This window comes from Triturus cristatus, chromosome 1_1 (assembly GCF_964204655.1).
Source record: "Triturus cristatus chromosome 1_1, aTriCri1.1, whole genome shotgun sequence".
Classification (NCBI taxonomy): domain Eukaryota; kingdom Metazoa; phylum Chordata; class Amphibia; order Caudata; family Salamandridae; genus Triturus; species Triturus cristatus.
Genome location: NC_140579.1, coordinates 92,061,447 through 92,077,433, shown reverse-complemented (window position 1 = coordinate 92,077,433; position 15,987 = coordinate 92,061,447). Strand labels below are relative to the sequence as shown.

The window sequence follows — 15,987 nt, the reverse complement described above, 5'->3', positions numbered from 1 at the left end:
CTGGCCCTGGAGCCCCTGGCGGAGTGGCTGCGGTGGCACCCTTCCATCCGTGGTCTCCGCTGGACCCCCGAGCACGAGGACCGTGTGTCCCTCTACGCGGACGATATCCTTTTGTATCTCGCCTCCCCGCGCAAGTCCCTGATCGTCCTAGTTGATGTGTTGCGCTCCTTCGGTCGCAACTCAGGCCTAGTCATTAACTGGGCGAAATCCTGTGTCTACGTACTTTCCGGGGAGGCTCCGGTCCTGCCGCGGGACTGCCCGATCCAGATTGCCTCCCAGGGTTTCCGGTACTTGGGTATATATATCACTCTTGACCCGGAGGCCCGCTATGAGCGGAATCTGCTGCCCCCTCTCCAGCGTTTGAAGGAGGATGTGGTGCGCTGGCGGCGTCTCCCGCTCTCGCCGCTCGGTCGAGCGGCCTTGTTTAAAATGATGTCCTTGCCGCGCTTCCTCTATGCCCTCCAGAACACTATGGACATGGTCCCGGCAAGCTACTTTCGTGAGGTGGAGGGCCTTCAGCGGCGCCTGTTCTGGGACGGGAGGCCGCGTATTGCTCTTGCTAAACTGACGCTCCCGTGGTACGATGGAGGGGTCGCCCTCCCGGACATTAAACGGTATTACTGGGCCTCCCAGCTAGCTGCAATTAATCATGGCCTTTACGGGCCCGCCCTGAACCCGGCATTCGAGATGGACAAGATGCTCCTTCCCGGTGGCGATTACAATCGAGCACTGTACTCTGGCGCGCCCGACTCCCGTCTGACGGGACCGACGCGTGTCATGGTGCGGGTTTGGCACGCGGCTAATGCAGCTATGGGGTGGAAGGACCGTTTGACCCGGGCGTCTCCACTGTATGCCTCCGAGAGGCTGGGCTCCCTGTGGACATCAAAGGGCTTCGAGAAGTGGGACACGATCGGAATCAGCACAGTGGGGGATCTCTGGACGAGGGGGGGATTCAAAACTTTTGAGACGCTGCAGGCGGAGTTCCAGCTGCAGGGCAGTGAGTACTTTCGGTACCTACAGGTCCGCCATGCGCTGGGCTCCGTCTTCCCGGATGTTGCATCCATTCCGGAGTCTTCCCCCCTGGAGGACAGAGTGCTGGATGGCCATGTCCCGGACAGCACGATCTCCCTCATATATAAGAAGCTGATTAATGATAGATCGTGCCTGTTAACTAGTTTACGCGAGGCTTGGGTGGCCGACGGGCTGGAGCTGGACGACGAGGATTGGATGTCCGCGGTGGCCTCTCCAAAAGAGGTGGCCATCCCGGCTCGCCTTCGTTTCGTCCAGCTCAAGATCCTTCACCGGGTCTACGTGACGGGGCCACGGCTTCTACGTATGGGTTTTGCCGTGGACGGACTGTGTAAGCGTGGCTGTGGTGCGTTGGCGACTTTTATGCATATACTGTGGGAGTGCCCGAAGGTGGAGCGATTCTGGCGTGGTGTGCATGAGGTCCTGCGTGTGGTCACGCGTGTAGCGCTGCTGCCTGAAGCGAGGAGGTGCTTGTTGAATGTATGGGAACCGAATGACTATTCGGCTCCGCAGACGCGGTGGGTGACTCTGGGATACATGATAGCGAAACGTGATATTGCTCAATTGTGGGGATCCCAGAGGCCCCCTGCGGTGTCGGCCTGGAAAGAGCACATGGATTGGTGTATGTTCCGTGAAAAGGTGGTGTATGTGGCGAGGGGTAAGCCTGGGGCGTGGGTGAAAATCTGGGGCCCCTGGAACGCCTACCGTGGGGGCATTTGTGAGCCGCCACAGCTGCCGGCTGCCTCGCCTGCTCCGTCTCCCTAGCTGGACCCCCTTGCTTGGCCGCGGGCACGCGGCCCCCCAGTCCTTGATCTCCTCCCATCCCCCTCTTCAGATCTTTCCTGCCAATCTGGATCCCCCACTATGGAGCAAGTGTTGTCACCTTGAATCTTGGGTTGCCTTGCGGTTGTGGTTTTTGTTGTTGTTGTTAGTCTTTAAAATGAAACCGTACTCTGTGGCAGGACGCCGTGAGGCCTGCACCGTTGATTACCCCTGTGTTTCTACTGTGCACCGCTGAGAGACTTTTACTGTCTGTATGTACTATATTTGTGATGCTCTAGCGGCCGGCCGTGCGGTTGTAGGCCCATAACTGTAACCTTTTTATGGATGTAATAAACGGTTTCAAAAAAAAAAAAAAAAAAAAAAAAAAAAAACATTACACTGGCTAACATCTATGAGATGAAGTTGAGGGATCAGTTACAGATCTAAGAGGATTGTTGGGAAACATATTTATTCCAGAAATTAATGGAGTCACCCTTTTGGACCATTTGGTTGTCACCACCACTGGCACCCAACATCAAGTTCTGCTTGTCAGTACCCTGTTCCCTGCTGAGATAGCTCACCTCTCCAATGGCATTAATTAGAATAATGCCTACAGCATTTAGCTCCTGGTACTTCTCTTCTAGAGGCAACGCGATCTCCAACAGGGCACGTAGGGCATCAGTATCAACTTCAGCTGGATTTACGCACAGGGTGCTCAAAAGGCTCACTCTCTTCTCCAAAAACAGGGTTCTTGCATCCATGTTGCACAGCTACAGCGCCTCTATAGAAACAGGCTTACACTCATAATTTGGGACCTGTAGTAAAGATGAAAGAAAGATCAGCCTACATAAAAAGTAAGAAACACCACCAGAAACAGTGTTATTGGAAGGGAGATGAGAGACTTCCTTCTGTGGGCTAGAGAGATGCGGCAGAACCACCCGTGACTACCACCCCTGAATGAGAGTGATCGACCGTGATCAAATCAGAAGACATTTTAATTTTATATTTATTAATTTTTGTTTATAACATTTTATGAACAATTACATGAGAAAGTATACATTAAATCTCAGGCACAGCAATAATGAAACACAGCTTTCATTTTACTTAACTATGCAAATAAATGAATGAATGAATGTCAGGATTTCTAAAGCATGCGGCTACTCCAACAGAGTGTCTCGCTGCTAATTTCAGAAAGTAAGAGAAGGCGAGGGGACAGAATTAGAAACTGAAAAGCCAAGTTTTCAGTTTCTGTCTGCAAGACCATACATTATTCATTCAGTGTAACTCTACAGGTATGCTGTTCCAAGCTTGCGGGACCAGGAGGGAGAAGGATCTGCCTCCGGTTTTTGCTCGTTTAACGGCTGAGGGAAGAGCACAGAGTTCTTAGGAGAGAGCAGAATTGAATCCGGGAGGATAGATATGTCGGTCCAGACTGGTGCAGAGCCCTGTGCACAAGGGTCAGGATCTTAACCTGGATCCTTTTTTTTTAGACAGGAAGCCAGTGTTGGTTCTTCAGCTGAGAAGAGATAGAAGCTCGTCTGGGTAATTGAAGAGCCAGACAGGCTGCTGCGTTCTGCACCATTTGTAATTTCTGCAGCAGATATTGTGGCAGTCCAGCATAAAGGATATTGGCACAGTTCAACCTGGTCACCACAAGGGCCAAAAGAACAGTGATCCTTGCAGAAAGGGAGAGTATTTGCAGGAATTTTGTGACCGTCCGCAACAGACCAAAACATGTGCCAACCACTGTATTAATTTGAGAACGTAGCATCAGCTGATTATCAATCTACATACCCAGGTTTTTCACTACTTCTTCCCGGGCGTTAGGTGGAGGAGTCTTGTCCAGCCAATGGGCCTGTAGATCAAAAATACAATTATATCCAAAGCGGAGAATCTCAGTTTTATCGGTGTTACATTTGAGCTGATTAAAGCCCATCCATCAAAATACTGCTAATAAGCAGGGTTGATGGCATTGTTTACGATATCCAATTGCAGGGGTAGAGGACTGGACTTTGTCGTTATCAATGTGTACGGTCCCAATTATGACAATCCTGACTTCTATACAAGTCTGTTCGGCAGAGTACAGGCGCTGGCGAGCGGACAGCAGCTGTGGGGGGGAGATTTTAACTTGACCTTGGATCCGGATTGTGACTGCTCAGGAGGTCCACCTAGACGCGCTACAGCTTCGGCCCGCACCCTTGCTGTAGCTATGACACAGGCGGACTTACGTGATGTCTGAGGCAGCGATTTCTAGACAAGGGGGGGGTGTTCACTCACTATTCGGCCTTCCATGGCCTACATACTCATATTGACTACTGGTTGCTCTCCAGGCAGCTATACAACCAGGTGCGGACTTGCGAGGTGCTTCCACGCACATACTCAGACCATTCCCCGGTTTTGGTCGTAATCGCCATTCTCACTCGAAGACTTCCTCCTCATACCTGGAGGTTTCCCCCGTTTTCGCTTCTGGACGAAGTGTTCCGGGCTGAACTATCAGACGCAATTGAGATATACTTCAATAAAAATGTGGGCTCAGTGGAGAGCTTCCAGGTGGTGTGGGAGGCGTTCGTATATATTAGGGGGATTGAGATATCTAAACACTCGGGAGTTCTTAAAGCCCTACCTAAAAGACTGACTGACTTGGAGGCCTCGCTGACTGCCTTGGAGATGCGACTGCAACTTAGTGCAACTGATGAGATGCAGGTGGAATTCAAGGCCCAATTGGAAGAATTCCACGAGACTTACGATCCTGAAATTAAAAATCTCTGCAAATACGCCACGGCCCGCATCTACGGGGAGGGTGAGAGATCTGGCAGTGTGCTTGCGCAGTTGCTGCATGGTCGCCGCAATTATTCAGAGGTTGCAGTGCTGAACTCAGCGTAAGGTGAGGCACTAACGGAGGAACGAGACATAGCAGAACGATTTCGCCAATTCTACTCAGCATTATATGCGACGCGTGGTACTAGCACTGAGGCGGAAATGGTTGATTACTTGTCCCATATTAAACTACCATGGTTGACGGACACGCATCGTGAGTTTTTGATGCGGCCCATAAAACGAGAGGAAATTCTTCTAGCGTTATCGGATATGAGAGCGGGTAGTGCACCCGGGAATGACGGTTTAACGGTAGCATTTTACAGGGCGTTTTTAGATCTCTTACTACCTCAGCTGACTACTCTGTTTGAGGATATGTGCGTGTCAGGCACGATGCCGCCCTCCCGAGAGAGGCGGAAATAGTTGCTATTATAAAGGCAGGGAAGTCCCCTGAGGAATGCTCGTCATACCGCCCTCTCTCGCTACTCAATGTAGATACGAAGATTTTTGCAAAGATTCTGGCCAACCGCCTGGTGCCACTGGTTCCTCTTCTAGTGGCACTAGAACAGGAGCATTTCTAGAGGCACAAGACAGGGCTGCCCGCTGTCCCCGCTTCTCTATGCGCTGGTCGCGGAGCCATTGGCCTGTGCGCTGCGTGAATATCATGGACATAAGGGTATACATATTCCTGGCTATAATCTCATCATCTCAGCCTATGCTGATGATACACTTCTAAATGTAAATGTATTTGTACTTATATAGCGCACTTTTACCCAGAGGTCTCGTAGCGCTGTATTCATACCGCTGTCGAACCCTTCCTGGTTTTCCTGTGAGATGTCCACTCCTGGGCACCCCCAAGGTGAAGCCAGGCATCCTAGTGCTGTGGGGGCCGTTGTGGAGATTAAGCAAGCTATTGCCCAGAGTTGCACAGTGGGACCCATGATTAGAATAGGCACCGAGGCGAGAATTATCAGGTCCGGAGAAATTGTATCCAAGAGCCGCCGAGGCGGGAATTGAACCCTGGTCCCGGGCCAGACCTCTGCATCAGGGTCTGCCGCTCAAACCATTGAGCCACACTTCTCCACTTCTATATGTAAGGGATCCTGAACGCCATCTTTCCTCAGTGCTACGGGAGGTAGTACTTTATGGGGGACTCTCGGGACTGCAGGTCAATTGGTCCAAATCTCTTGTGTTCCCCCTTACGCCAACTACGTCCCAATTTGACATGGACTACCCACTGCAATGGACGACGGACTCAGTTAGATATCTGGGTATCCAAGCACATTCTGACTCGGAGACAATCTTTAGAGACAACTACCGAGTAATAATGAGAAAACGAAGATGATGTAGATCGTTGGATTTGCCTACCATTGACGCTGTTAGGCAGAATTTCAATAATGAAAATGGTTATCCTCCCACGTCTGCTGTACCTTTTCACCAACATTCCGATGGTCCTCCCGGGCATATTTTTTAAGAAGCTTAATACCTTGATGGTCAAGCTGTCTTGGGCAGGCAAACTGCCAAGAGTCTATGGCGGATCCTCACCTTGCCCTATCACATGGTGGGGTTGGGGACACCGGACTTTGACCTCTATTACAGGGCTGCACAATGCGCCCATGCACATCTCTGGATACATGGCTCTACTGACATTCCCCACCTGCGCATACAGCGGGAGGTAGCAGCTCCGAGTCCATTGCCCATGCTGCTTTTTGCGCCTGCTGACTGCAGGACGGGCATAGTGGATTCGATCAATGCCACTAACCACGCCTGGCATCATCTCTTGAAGCTGCAAGCCGGAGCCCTTCTGAACTCGCCTTTGGCGTCCATAGATTGGTGCCAATGGCTACCTCCCTGTCGAGATAGGGGTGTTATTCGCGCACTCAATTCCCTTGGGATACACACAATGGGCAACTTGTTTGAGAACGGGGTTCTGAAAGACTGGTGCTCGGTTGCGACGGGAGATGCTGAGCCCTCCCTCTAAAAGCAAGTTCCAATATCATAGAATTCGTCACGCACTTCAACACCTTGGAGACGATCTAGTGGAACCGCCGGAGATGACTGAACTTATCCTGACCATAAAAACACAAGCCACAACAGGGATGGTATCTAAGATATATAAACAAGCTATGTCATATAGAGCGAACCACTATACTAAAGCCCGTCTGGCCTGGCAATCTGATATAAATAAGGAGATAGATCACGCCATGTGGCTGTACTGCTGCCTTAGCACAAAACGAGTCTCTCTCAACGGTAGACACCGTCTTATACATTTTGAGTTTCTAAATAGGGTATATTACACCCCAGAGCGATTATGCAGATATGGGCTCTGAGAAAGCTTGTGCTGTGAGCGATGCAATGAGACTGTGGCGGACTTTGCACATCTGGCATGGCTTTGCCCGGGAGTGGCTAAGTTTTGCAAGTTAGTGTTTCTGGAATTGACAGCAATAACTGGGAAGGAGCTTACACCTGACCCAGCGCTAGCGCTTTTGGGTTTCTCCAAACATTTGCCTAAGGGGTTGCGAAGGTTAGTAGATATGGGATTACTAATAGCAAAACGCAGGGTAGCTATTTGCTGGTCTAGAGGCTGCTTACCTACATTGGCTCAATGGGCTTCAGATATGATATATTGCTCTACACAAACAGAGAACTTTAGTGGCCTTATGCCCCCTCGCAATCGCAAAACTTCTGGACACTATACAACACCTACAAAGCTAACAAAAGCAGCGAAGGGGGCGGGGGGATCAGTTGAGAGATGTACAGCAATGACGGACTTGGCCAGCTCCCTTTAACACTAAGACACAATCTGGAAGAAGGGAGGGGTACTTGGTCCACTAAGTGGGCGTAAATGGGGAAACTGTATTAAACTTGTGGTGATACTGCCGATATGTGAGCCTTGAACCTGCTCCTCAGTTGTTTGTTTATAGGTATATCAATTAAGTATTGATTGTGTTATGATCACGGACTGGAGGGTAACCCTATTGTGCATCGCTCCTTCAATTTTCTTTTTACGATTTCGCCTATCTATGTATACAGTGACTAATGTGAATCCATGCCATGTGTATTAAAATTGCTGCCTGATTGGATTGCTTGGCTTGGGCGCTTCCCTGTGTTTTGTTCAATGTAAACTTTTGCAATAAAATACATTTTAAAAAATGTTTACAAAAATAAAAACACTAGTGTCCAGGCTGAGTGGCTGCTCACTAGCTGCCACCACCAGATATGTTTCTGGATTCCTAAGTAGAGAGCCTGATGCTCTTGGGGGTCTGAAACAATGCACATCCTGGGACGAGGTGCCCAGCCTCCTCCCCCAGGGTGGGCAGGGTCCATGAACGGGAAGCTTCAACGGCTTGTCGCCTTTGTGAGCTACTGCAGCCATTGACTGCATCCAGCAACTGTCTCCCACCGGTTCTGACCCCACTTTGGGCGGGAGAATCAGTGGGAAAACCAAGTGAGGAAGGGAGGTGTGTCCACCTTTGCCAACCCCACCCCTCACGTGGTGGAGGGGAGGTAAAGCACAACTCTTGGTCCCAGCCATTTTGCAGATGGGGGGACCCAGCCAACCAGAGTGAGGCATATGCCCCCTTCCCACTGGAGGGTGGCATAATAGGGGGTACACCCACCCCAAGGAAGGGACCCATTGGTCCCAACCTTTTCTTACCTGTGACGCCCTTAAATTATTTAGGGGCAACCCTGAACCTTGCCTCCTCAGACAAGAAAAGAAGAAGGACCGAAGAAGCTGTGCTGAACGAAGAAGAGAACGACGCCCACTGACCTAGCCCCAGACCTACCGACCTGTCCCCACCTCAAATCTGCTCCAGCAAAATCCCGCTGTGTCCTGCAGCCAGCAACCTCAAGAACCCGGAGCATCTGCCCTGCCTTCCAAGTCAAAGACTTTGTCTCCCGTGGGCATCGGATTTGCTCACCCACAGACTCAAGCCCCAGCCAAGACCACAAGTCTGCACCACTCTGCACCCGAAACCTACGCCCGAGTGGCCCAACACCACGAGGAGGGCTCCCCAGCGATCCCAACCAGAGATCTGGTGATCTCTGACCTGCCTCGAATCTCCAAGCAAAGCCTGCAGTCTCTTTCTGGTGGATCCCCCCGACCGTGACCGGAGCTGATAAGAAAGCCCGATGCCTAAAAACACCCATGCACCTGAAGTCCCACGGCCTTGGTTGGCCCAACCAACGGTGTCCCAGCATCCCAATTTACCTTTCCAACCATTGGTCATCTCCAGAAGATCTTCGTCCTGGAGCCTGCAGTCTTTATTGCAACTGGAGAATACCCATAGAAAACATGGCACCCAATGGTAAAATAGTACCCTACACCCAGCAGCCGCTGCGGATGTACTTTGGATCCCCCTCTGCCCTGAGCCTAACACCAGGAGCTTTGCTCCCACAGTCCTGTGACCTGCTCGTGAGCAGCCACCAACCGGAGGCCCCCTATCCCTCTTTGGATAACATTGGGCCTCAGCACTCTGCACCCAGCCGCCCTAGTACCACGGAGGGTGCTTTGAGAGTGCATTCTTGACCCTGGGGGAACCCTGGTTCTAATCCCAGAATATCAACTCCCACAAACTTGTGCTTACCTGCAAACCGTTGACTTCATTTTTTTCCAGAGGAATACATTGACCGTTTTTCCTTGAAAATTGTGGACTTGGTTTGTGGGGAACATTGAAAAACTGTCTATGTACTAAAAGTGAATTACTTACCTTTTATCTGGGAAATGTCACAGTGTGATATCATACTGATTAGCAAAACTAATCTGAAAAGTAATCCAAAATGAAACGTACATAGTAATCTGAAAAGTAATTTCGAAACATTGACTTATGTACAATTCAATCAACTGCATTTGAACCTGCATTGAGCATGAAAACATTGCATACGATTCTGCAAAGCATTTTTTGCGCTTACCTCCATCATGCTTGGCTCTGAGAAATAAAATAACTTAATTTCTTTTATACAAACAAATTGGTCTGAGTTCAGTCTTTGAGTGTGACATCATTTGCTGCCTGAGTGTGTACAACAAATGTTTAACACTGCCCTCTAATTTATCCTTACTGCTCGCGCACACAACCACAAATAGGGAGTAAGGTGCGATCTACTTTTACTTCTGCCTACCTTTGGGGTTACCCTGAACTCTGTGCACACTATACCTCATTTTGGTATAGTATAAACAGAGCCAGCTTCCTACAAAGACCAACTCGGATCTTAATTCCCTGGAGATTTCACTTGCATCGGGCAAGGTACCAGCCCCAATCCCCGCATGGTGGCTACAGCCTGGCCTCTTGGAAAGACACCGTCTTTCCCGACACCCTGGCGACTGCCATAAATACATATTTAACGACTAACACGGTACTACTTCCTCTCCCATTATAGAATGGGAAGCACTTAATATAATAATTCATGTCCCCATATCTTCCAATCTCCCATTGCGAAGCTCCAGGCAGGGTTGCCCCCTTTTTCCCGCTCCTCTTTACCCATCGCACAAAGAAGACAGGATGCAGGACATGGGGGATTTCAGTGGGCACACAGTCCATACCATTTGGCTGTGTGCCAACTACATGATCTTGTATTTCAAAGATGTCCGAGAAGTGCAGATAGAAATGGCCCAATTGTTTTCCACCTTTGGGGCCCTTTCTGGCCTTCACATCAATGCGGATAAATCTTGTGTGTACTTCTTCAGTGGCATGTATGCGAAACCCGCTATGTACTTTGGGGAGTGCACGATCACAGTAGCCACTTCCACCCTCCGGTACTTTGGGATTCAAATACTCAGAGGGCCCTAATATTTAGAAGGCAACCTCTAACGCACAATTGCAGCGCTCAAATCACAGGTGGCCTTTTGGACTATGTTGCTCATGTCTGTGGCTGGACAGTTGGCACTGACCAAAATGATGATGCTGCAGCGCTTTTTATACCATTTTATGAACCTACCAATCATGATTCCTATTGGGCTCTTCCGACAACTCAACACTCTACTGGCTGATCGAATATGGAGGCAGGGACATCATAGAGTCAGCTTCGTATAGCTCCAAATTACAATGAATAAAGGAGGACTAGGGGCTCCCGATGTTAAGGTATACTGTATAGCCAGACAACTGCAATGGTTGTTATACTCGCTTGTTGTCCATAATCTGTTGGACATAGACTTTACCAAGGCACAATTAGAACACGGCCAGCAGCACCACCTGCTATGCCTTGGCACCCAGACATTGCCAACACCTACGTTACTATTACGCATCACATTGTCGTACTGGAAAATGGCGATGAAGAATTACTCGGTTCAGGTATTTTATGCACCCAACATATCCCTGCAAAGCCTCCCCACTGCCTCAGGCACCTTAAAGGGTAAGAGGCTTATACCCTGGGAACGGGAAGGAGTCACCACAGTGGATGGCCTGAAAACTACCTCATGACACACGAGTACTTGACACACACAACCCCCCAGACACCCTTTTCCTAACTCATGACAGTCTTCTGCTTTATGTGCATAAACATTGGGCAGCAGCTGACCTGACAAGGAATGGGTATGGCTGCTGGAATACCCCAAGTGTCTTGTAATTCAAGATTAAAATTTATTCAATTTGCCATTCTACACCGGGCATACTTAATGCCACATAAAATCAACCAGATATACCCTGCTGCGTCCTCAAAGTGCCCCCATTGAGGGGGTGAACTTGCTCCACATGCTATCGGCCTGCCCACAGCTATCAAACTACTGGGCATGGGTAACCAGAGTGCTGGATGAGTACACTGGTCAGGCCCAATGGGATACTATGGAGCGCTGTGTACTGGTGTTACCCGCAGGTCCTAGGGGATCCAAGTTGGAGAGTGCGATTCGCAAACCTGGCACTATTACTGGCGAAGCGCCTTCTCACTTGGCATTGGAAGTCCCCTAGGGCCCCAAGACTAACAGACTGGCAGGAAGAACTGAATCAGTTGGTGTGAGAAGTTGGCCTGGTATATGCTGGTCACTAGTTAAAGTGGCCACCTTGCACCAGTACAATTCGACTCTTATGGTAGATAGGTTTAAGAAAACCTTTTAAAGAAAGTTATCCTAGTGGTAGCTGTGGAGAGCAGCCTTCAGGCTAAGTCTCAGAGGACTGTAAAGCAGCTTGTTTTACCTTATAATCTCTTGAATCACTAAATGAAAGGACACCACACAGGTATATATGTAAAATATATATGTATTTATTACTAGACACACTCTACTAATCTCTGTATGAGATTAGAAGTCAAAGACATATGCACAAATCAACATTTCACAACAAATTAAGCACTTTTATGGCTGTGGCCCTAGGGGCGTACCAGACCATATACTAAAAAAGAGGTATAAGAAGAACGACTTGAGAAGGGAGAATGCCTAAGGTCTTCAGAAGCGCAGGGGCCTCACCAAGGCAGGTAAGTCAAGGACCCACGGGAGACGCATGCAGTGTGGGAACACAGCCGCGGTTCCCAATAGACTTCAACGGAGCAAGTCGCGGTTGGAATTTTAAAGTTTTAGGATACTTCGGGAGAGTCTACAAGCAAGTCACTTACAGGGTTAGTAGTTCTAGAGCCAACACACACAGGAGCACCGGAGTACTCGAGTTACCTCACCCAGGGAAGCCGGGTGCATAGGTGTCTTTTGGCGTCGGGTCGCGGCGTCGTTTTCAATGGGAGCCAAAGAAGACTTGCTGCTTGTGAAGACAGGAGAAGTGTCCGGTGGAATCCAAGGCTGGATTCTGAAGACAGAAGAGCTGAAAGCAGTGGAGACAGTGTTCAAAGTCACTTGCCAGTGACCCGGGGCCAGGAAGCTGGATGCCCACAGAAGTCGGGTGTTTTCAGGTGATCACAGGTGTCTTGACTCTTCAGCCACGAGGTCCAGGAGGCGTCGACGACGACGAGGAGCTGGATTCGGAGTGTCCCACGAAGTCACCAGCTTACTGAGGTGTTGGCAACCGGACTGGAGCCAACAAGCCTTGGCAACAGCAAGTCTTGTGGAATGTGAAGAAAGTCAGCGGTGCAGACCAGCAAGGTCTGAGGGACTCGCCCAGCTAGGGTAAGTCAGGGCAGGCCTGGAGCAACCACGGGAGCCCTTTGGTTCGGTAGAAAAGTCTTCAGGGGACCCACAAGCCAACCAACAAGGGATTGGAAAGACGCCTCGTGAGGATTCACTTCACAGGAGCCCACGGTCACTCGGGACGAGGTAGGCCACTGATTTTCGGTGCAAATCCTGCTGGTGGGTTGGACCACACCTGGTCCAATGCACAAGTTCGTATAACGTCGTGAAGGGGTTGCACTCGACACTAGTGCACGGTACCCGGGTATTGCTGTTCCTCGTCACTCGTGGGGTCCACTCGCCTCAGGTTTGCTGGGAACTCACAATGGCCGTCGAGAAGTCAGAAAATACACTTCCGGGCTGCAGGGACTTCGGACTCTGGCAGGAGCGAGAAAGTTTGCGATCGTTGATGCAAAGTTTTGCTGCCTGCCAAGCAGGGGGGTCACTCCTTGACTCCAAGGGAGATTCTTCAGTCTTCCAAAGGTAGTGGAACGTCGAAGGTCCAGGATTCTTCTTCAGGGCGTCGTCCAGGGATATCTAGTTTGCAATGGTAAGGGTTCCCTACCTTATACTAAAAGAAAGGGAGGGACTAGCTCTATGACCACTCCTATGGGAGGGTCAGGGGAGTGGGTGGCTACTAGGCCTGGGTGGCAAATTCCGTTCCGCTCGCGGAATTTGCGGAATTTCGGTAATTTCGCGTTCCGCGGAGAACGCGAAATTGCCTAAAATTCTGCTTTCCGCGACTACGCAAAATTTTTTCTTGTTCGCGTTCTCAAAATGCATGTTCGCAAGATATTTCTCCCCGAGCACGCAAACAGCAACTCTGAACAGGAAAAAAGCATCGCGAACAAGCAATTCCGCGTGTTCGCGGAATATCTGCGTGTTCGCGGAGATTTTTTACCGTTTCGCGGAGATTTGCGTAACGCGATTACGCAAATTCCGCCCACCCCTAGTGGCTACACCCACTTTCCTTTGTCCAGTTTCGCGCCAGAGTAGGGGCTGGTAGCCCCTGAACCGGTTTGAGCTGGCATATGCACAGAGGAGCCTACTGCTCCCCCAGTGCAGGACTTCAAAGCACTCTAGGAGTGCACCCACCCAGCCCCAATACACTAAATCCTGTCTGGAAGGTGGTTACACCTCCCTGTGACAGGATGCCTATTGTTGGGCCTCCTCCACTGCGAGATTCGGTCAGCAGCAGGAGGGCAGCCCAGTGTCTGGGCTGGTGGCATCCATTTTGTGATGCCAGGGCTCTCCAGGATTCTACTGTGTTTCCACAGTAGGTACATGTCTTACCCTCTAGAAGGGTGGGATCATACTCCCACACCAGTTACTGGTGTGGGGGTATGATTCCAAAGCGTTTGACACCCAACACGACATGTTTCGATGCAGCCATCCCAAAGTTAGCATTTACCGCTAGGTTATAATGCTCTTAAGAGTATATGGTTTAACCGCATCCATAAGCAGCTACAGAGAATGGACTCTGAGAGCTGCAGAGGGGCCCTGCTCAGGCAGAGGCACCCCCTCACATGGAAACCAAGCACCCTTCCCTCAGGATTGTTAGAGCCTGCCTTAGGGGTGACTGAAAGGTTTATATGTGTGTGTAAGGTGAGATATAGGGAACCTATACCTCAGTGAGGAGTGCTAACACTACCTCACCCAGGCCTGTGGTGTCAGATTTAGTCTGCTTCCCGGGGGTGGCATAATAAATGCTTCAGCCCCTGGTAGGCCTGTGAAGTACCTATGCTCTTGGTATGTAAGGTACCATATACTAGGGGCTCATAGGGTACCACAGTATCCAATCACTAGTGCATCTAATATGCACTCCAAGTTGTTTAGAGAGAACAGAGAGGCTGGGGCCCTGATTAGCTGGGTCCCAGCCAGACTATAGCCAGAAACCAGTGTAAACATCAGAAAAAAAGTGGGGGCAACATAAGTGCAGATCCTACTCCCCTACAGTGGGGCCTTGCTGCAAGCTTAGCCCTTAGGCGGGAGGAATATAGGAGGCTTCGAAAATCACCAATTTCATTGGAATTGGACAGCTTTAAGGCACAGGATTCAGTTGCAGGCTCCCAGTGAACAGGTATCTATTGGTCTAGAACTGATAATATCCCAGGGATTAAATGTAAATCTACATCGTCACCGGGTCCATAAATATACTGTATTACACACGCCCCCCCAAAACTCTCTCTTTCAGTAGTGATGGCTCTCCGGTGGAACATATACCGGCCACTGGGAGCAAACGCTTCTGGAAATGGGAGTATATTAAAATAAAGAATTGATCATGTTCTCATGCTCCAAGCATGGACTTTTATTTAAGAGTTAAATACTTCAGTTCTTCACCTCTGTGACCCAGCATGGCCCATAAATCTGACTTAGCACTGTTCATTAGCAGGCTCTGTTATCTGCAGCCTGATGATGATGTAAACGAAACACAGCCTTCCTTTAACTTTTAAAGAAAAATCTGACCTTGAGTGATATTTGTAAATGAACTCGAGGCTGCGAGTTACTTTTAGCTACTGGCAGCTTGCAATTAGCTGGTTGGAGACACTTGTTACAGGAGAATTCCAAGTGCCTGTTGCAAAGGTCTTGCGGAAGAGGAGATGTTGCTGGAGGTTCGTTGAAATCTTTGATGATCATGAAGAATTCTTTGCTGCTGTTTGTGCCGGCGTCGATGCGGTCTGCAAGTGCTGTGAACCAGGTGTTCTGTATCTCCTGTTGGTCGCATTTTGAGGCAGATCGAAGATGTCTTTATCTGTGGTGTCTTGACTTGTTCTTCATTTGCACTTCAGTTACTTGCAGTGGTGTTTAATCAACCTGAGTTCCTCTGTGTACCAGCTGGCCTGTGACCAGGCTTTTGCCATTGGGTTGCACTTTAGGGGAGTCAGAGTGTTGGCGTGAGTGGGAAACCAGCTATTTAGGTTCTTGATGGCTTTTTGCAGAATTTCTGGTGTGCTGAGGCAGGTGCGCAGAGACAGTGGAAGTCTGATCCTCCTCTCTGATGCTTTTTCAGTTTCTGATGGGTGGCTCCAGTGGTGGTAGGTCTGTGGGGGTGGGGGACAGAGACGGTGAAACTGACAAGGGCATGGTCTGTGCAGGCTTTTTGACTATGATGTTGCTCATTGCCAAATACCAAAGAGGCTGAATGCTCTCCCACTTTAAGACTGGCGAGTGGGCATGGCGTAATTGTTAGCATCCCATCCCATCCTCCTCACACATCCATCCTTCCATCACACAGCAACGAACCCCTCCCCCACGATAAACACCACATTTACTTTGCACCCAGAGCGCTGTCCAGGTAACTCCAATCAGACCCTCCAGCAATTTGCAAAATAATCGCA

General features: G+C 49.7%; 1 protein-coding gene across 1 annotated transcript in view; it reads right to left on the bottom strand.

Moving 5' to 3' along the window:
• Positions 1–15,987, bottom strand: part of LOC146869584 (E3 ubiquitin-protein ligase RNF31-like) — a 275,447-nt gene that overhangs the window by 240,286 nt on the left and 19,174 nt on the right. Inside the window, exon 2 of the mRNA XM_085654296.1 lies at positions 2,373–2,606. Coding sequence (XP_085510422.1) covers positions 2,373–2,552 — 180 coding nt within the window. The 5' untranslated portion in view covers positions 2,553–2,606. The remainder of the gene's footprint in view (positions 1–2,372; positions 2,607–15,987) is intronic.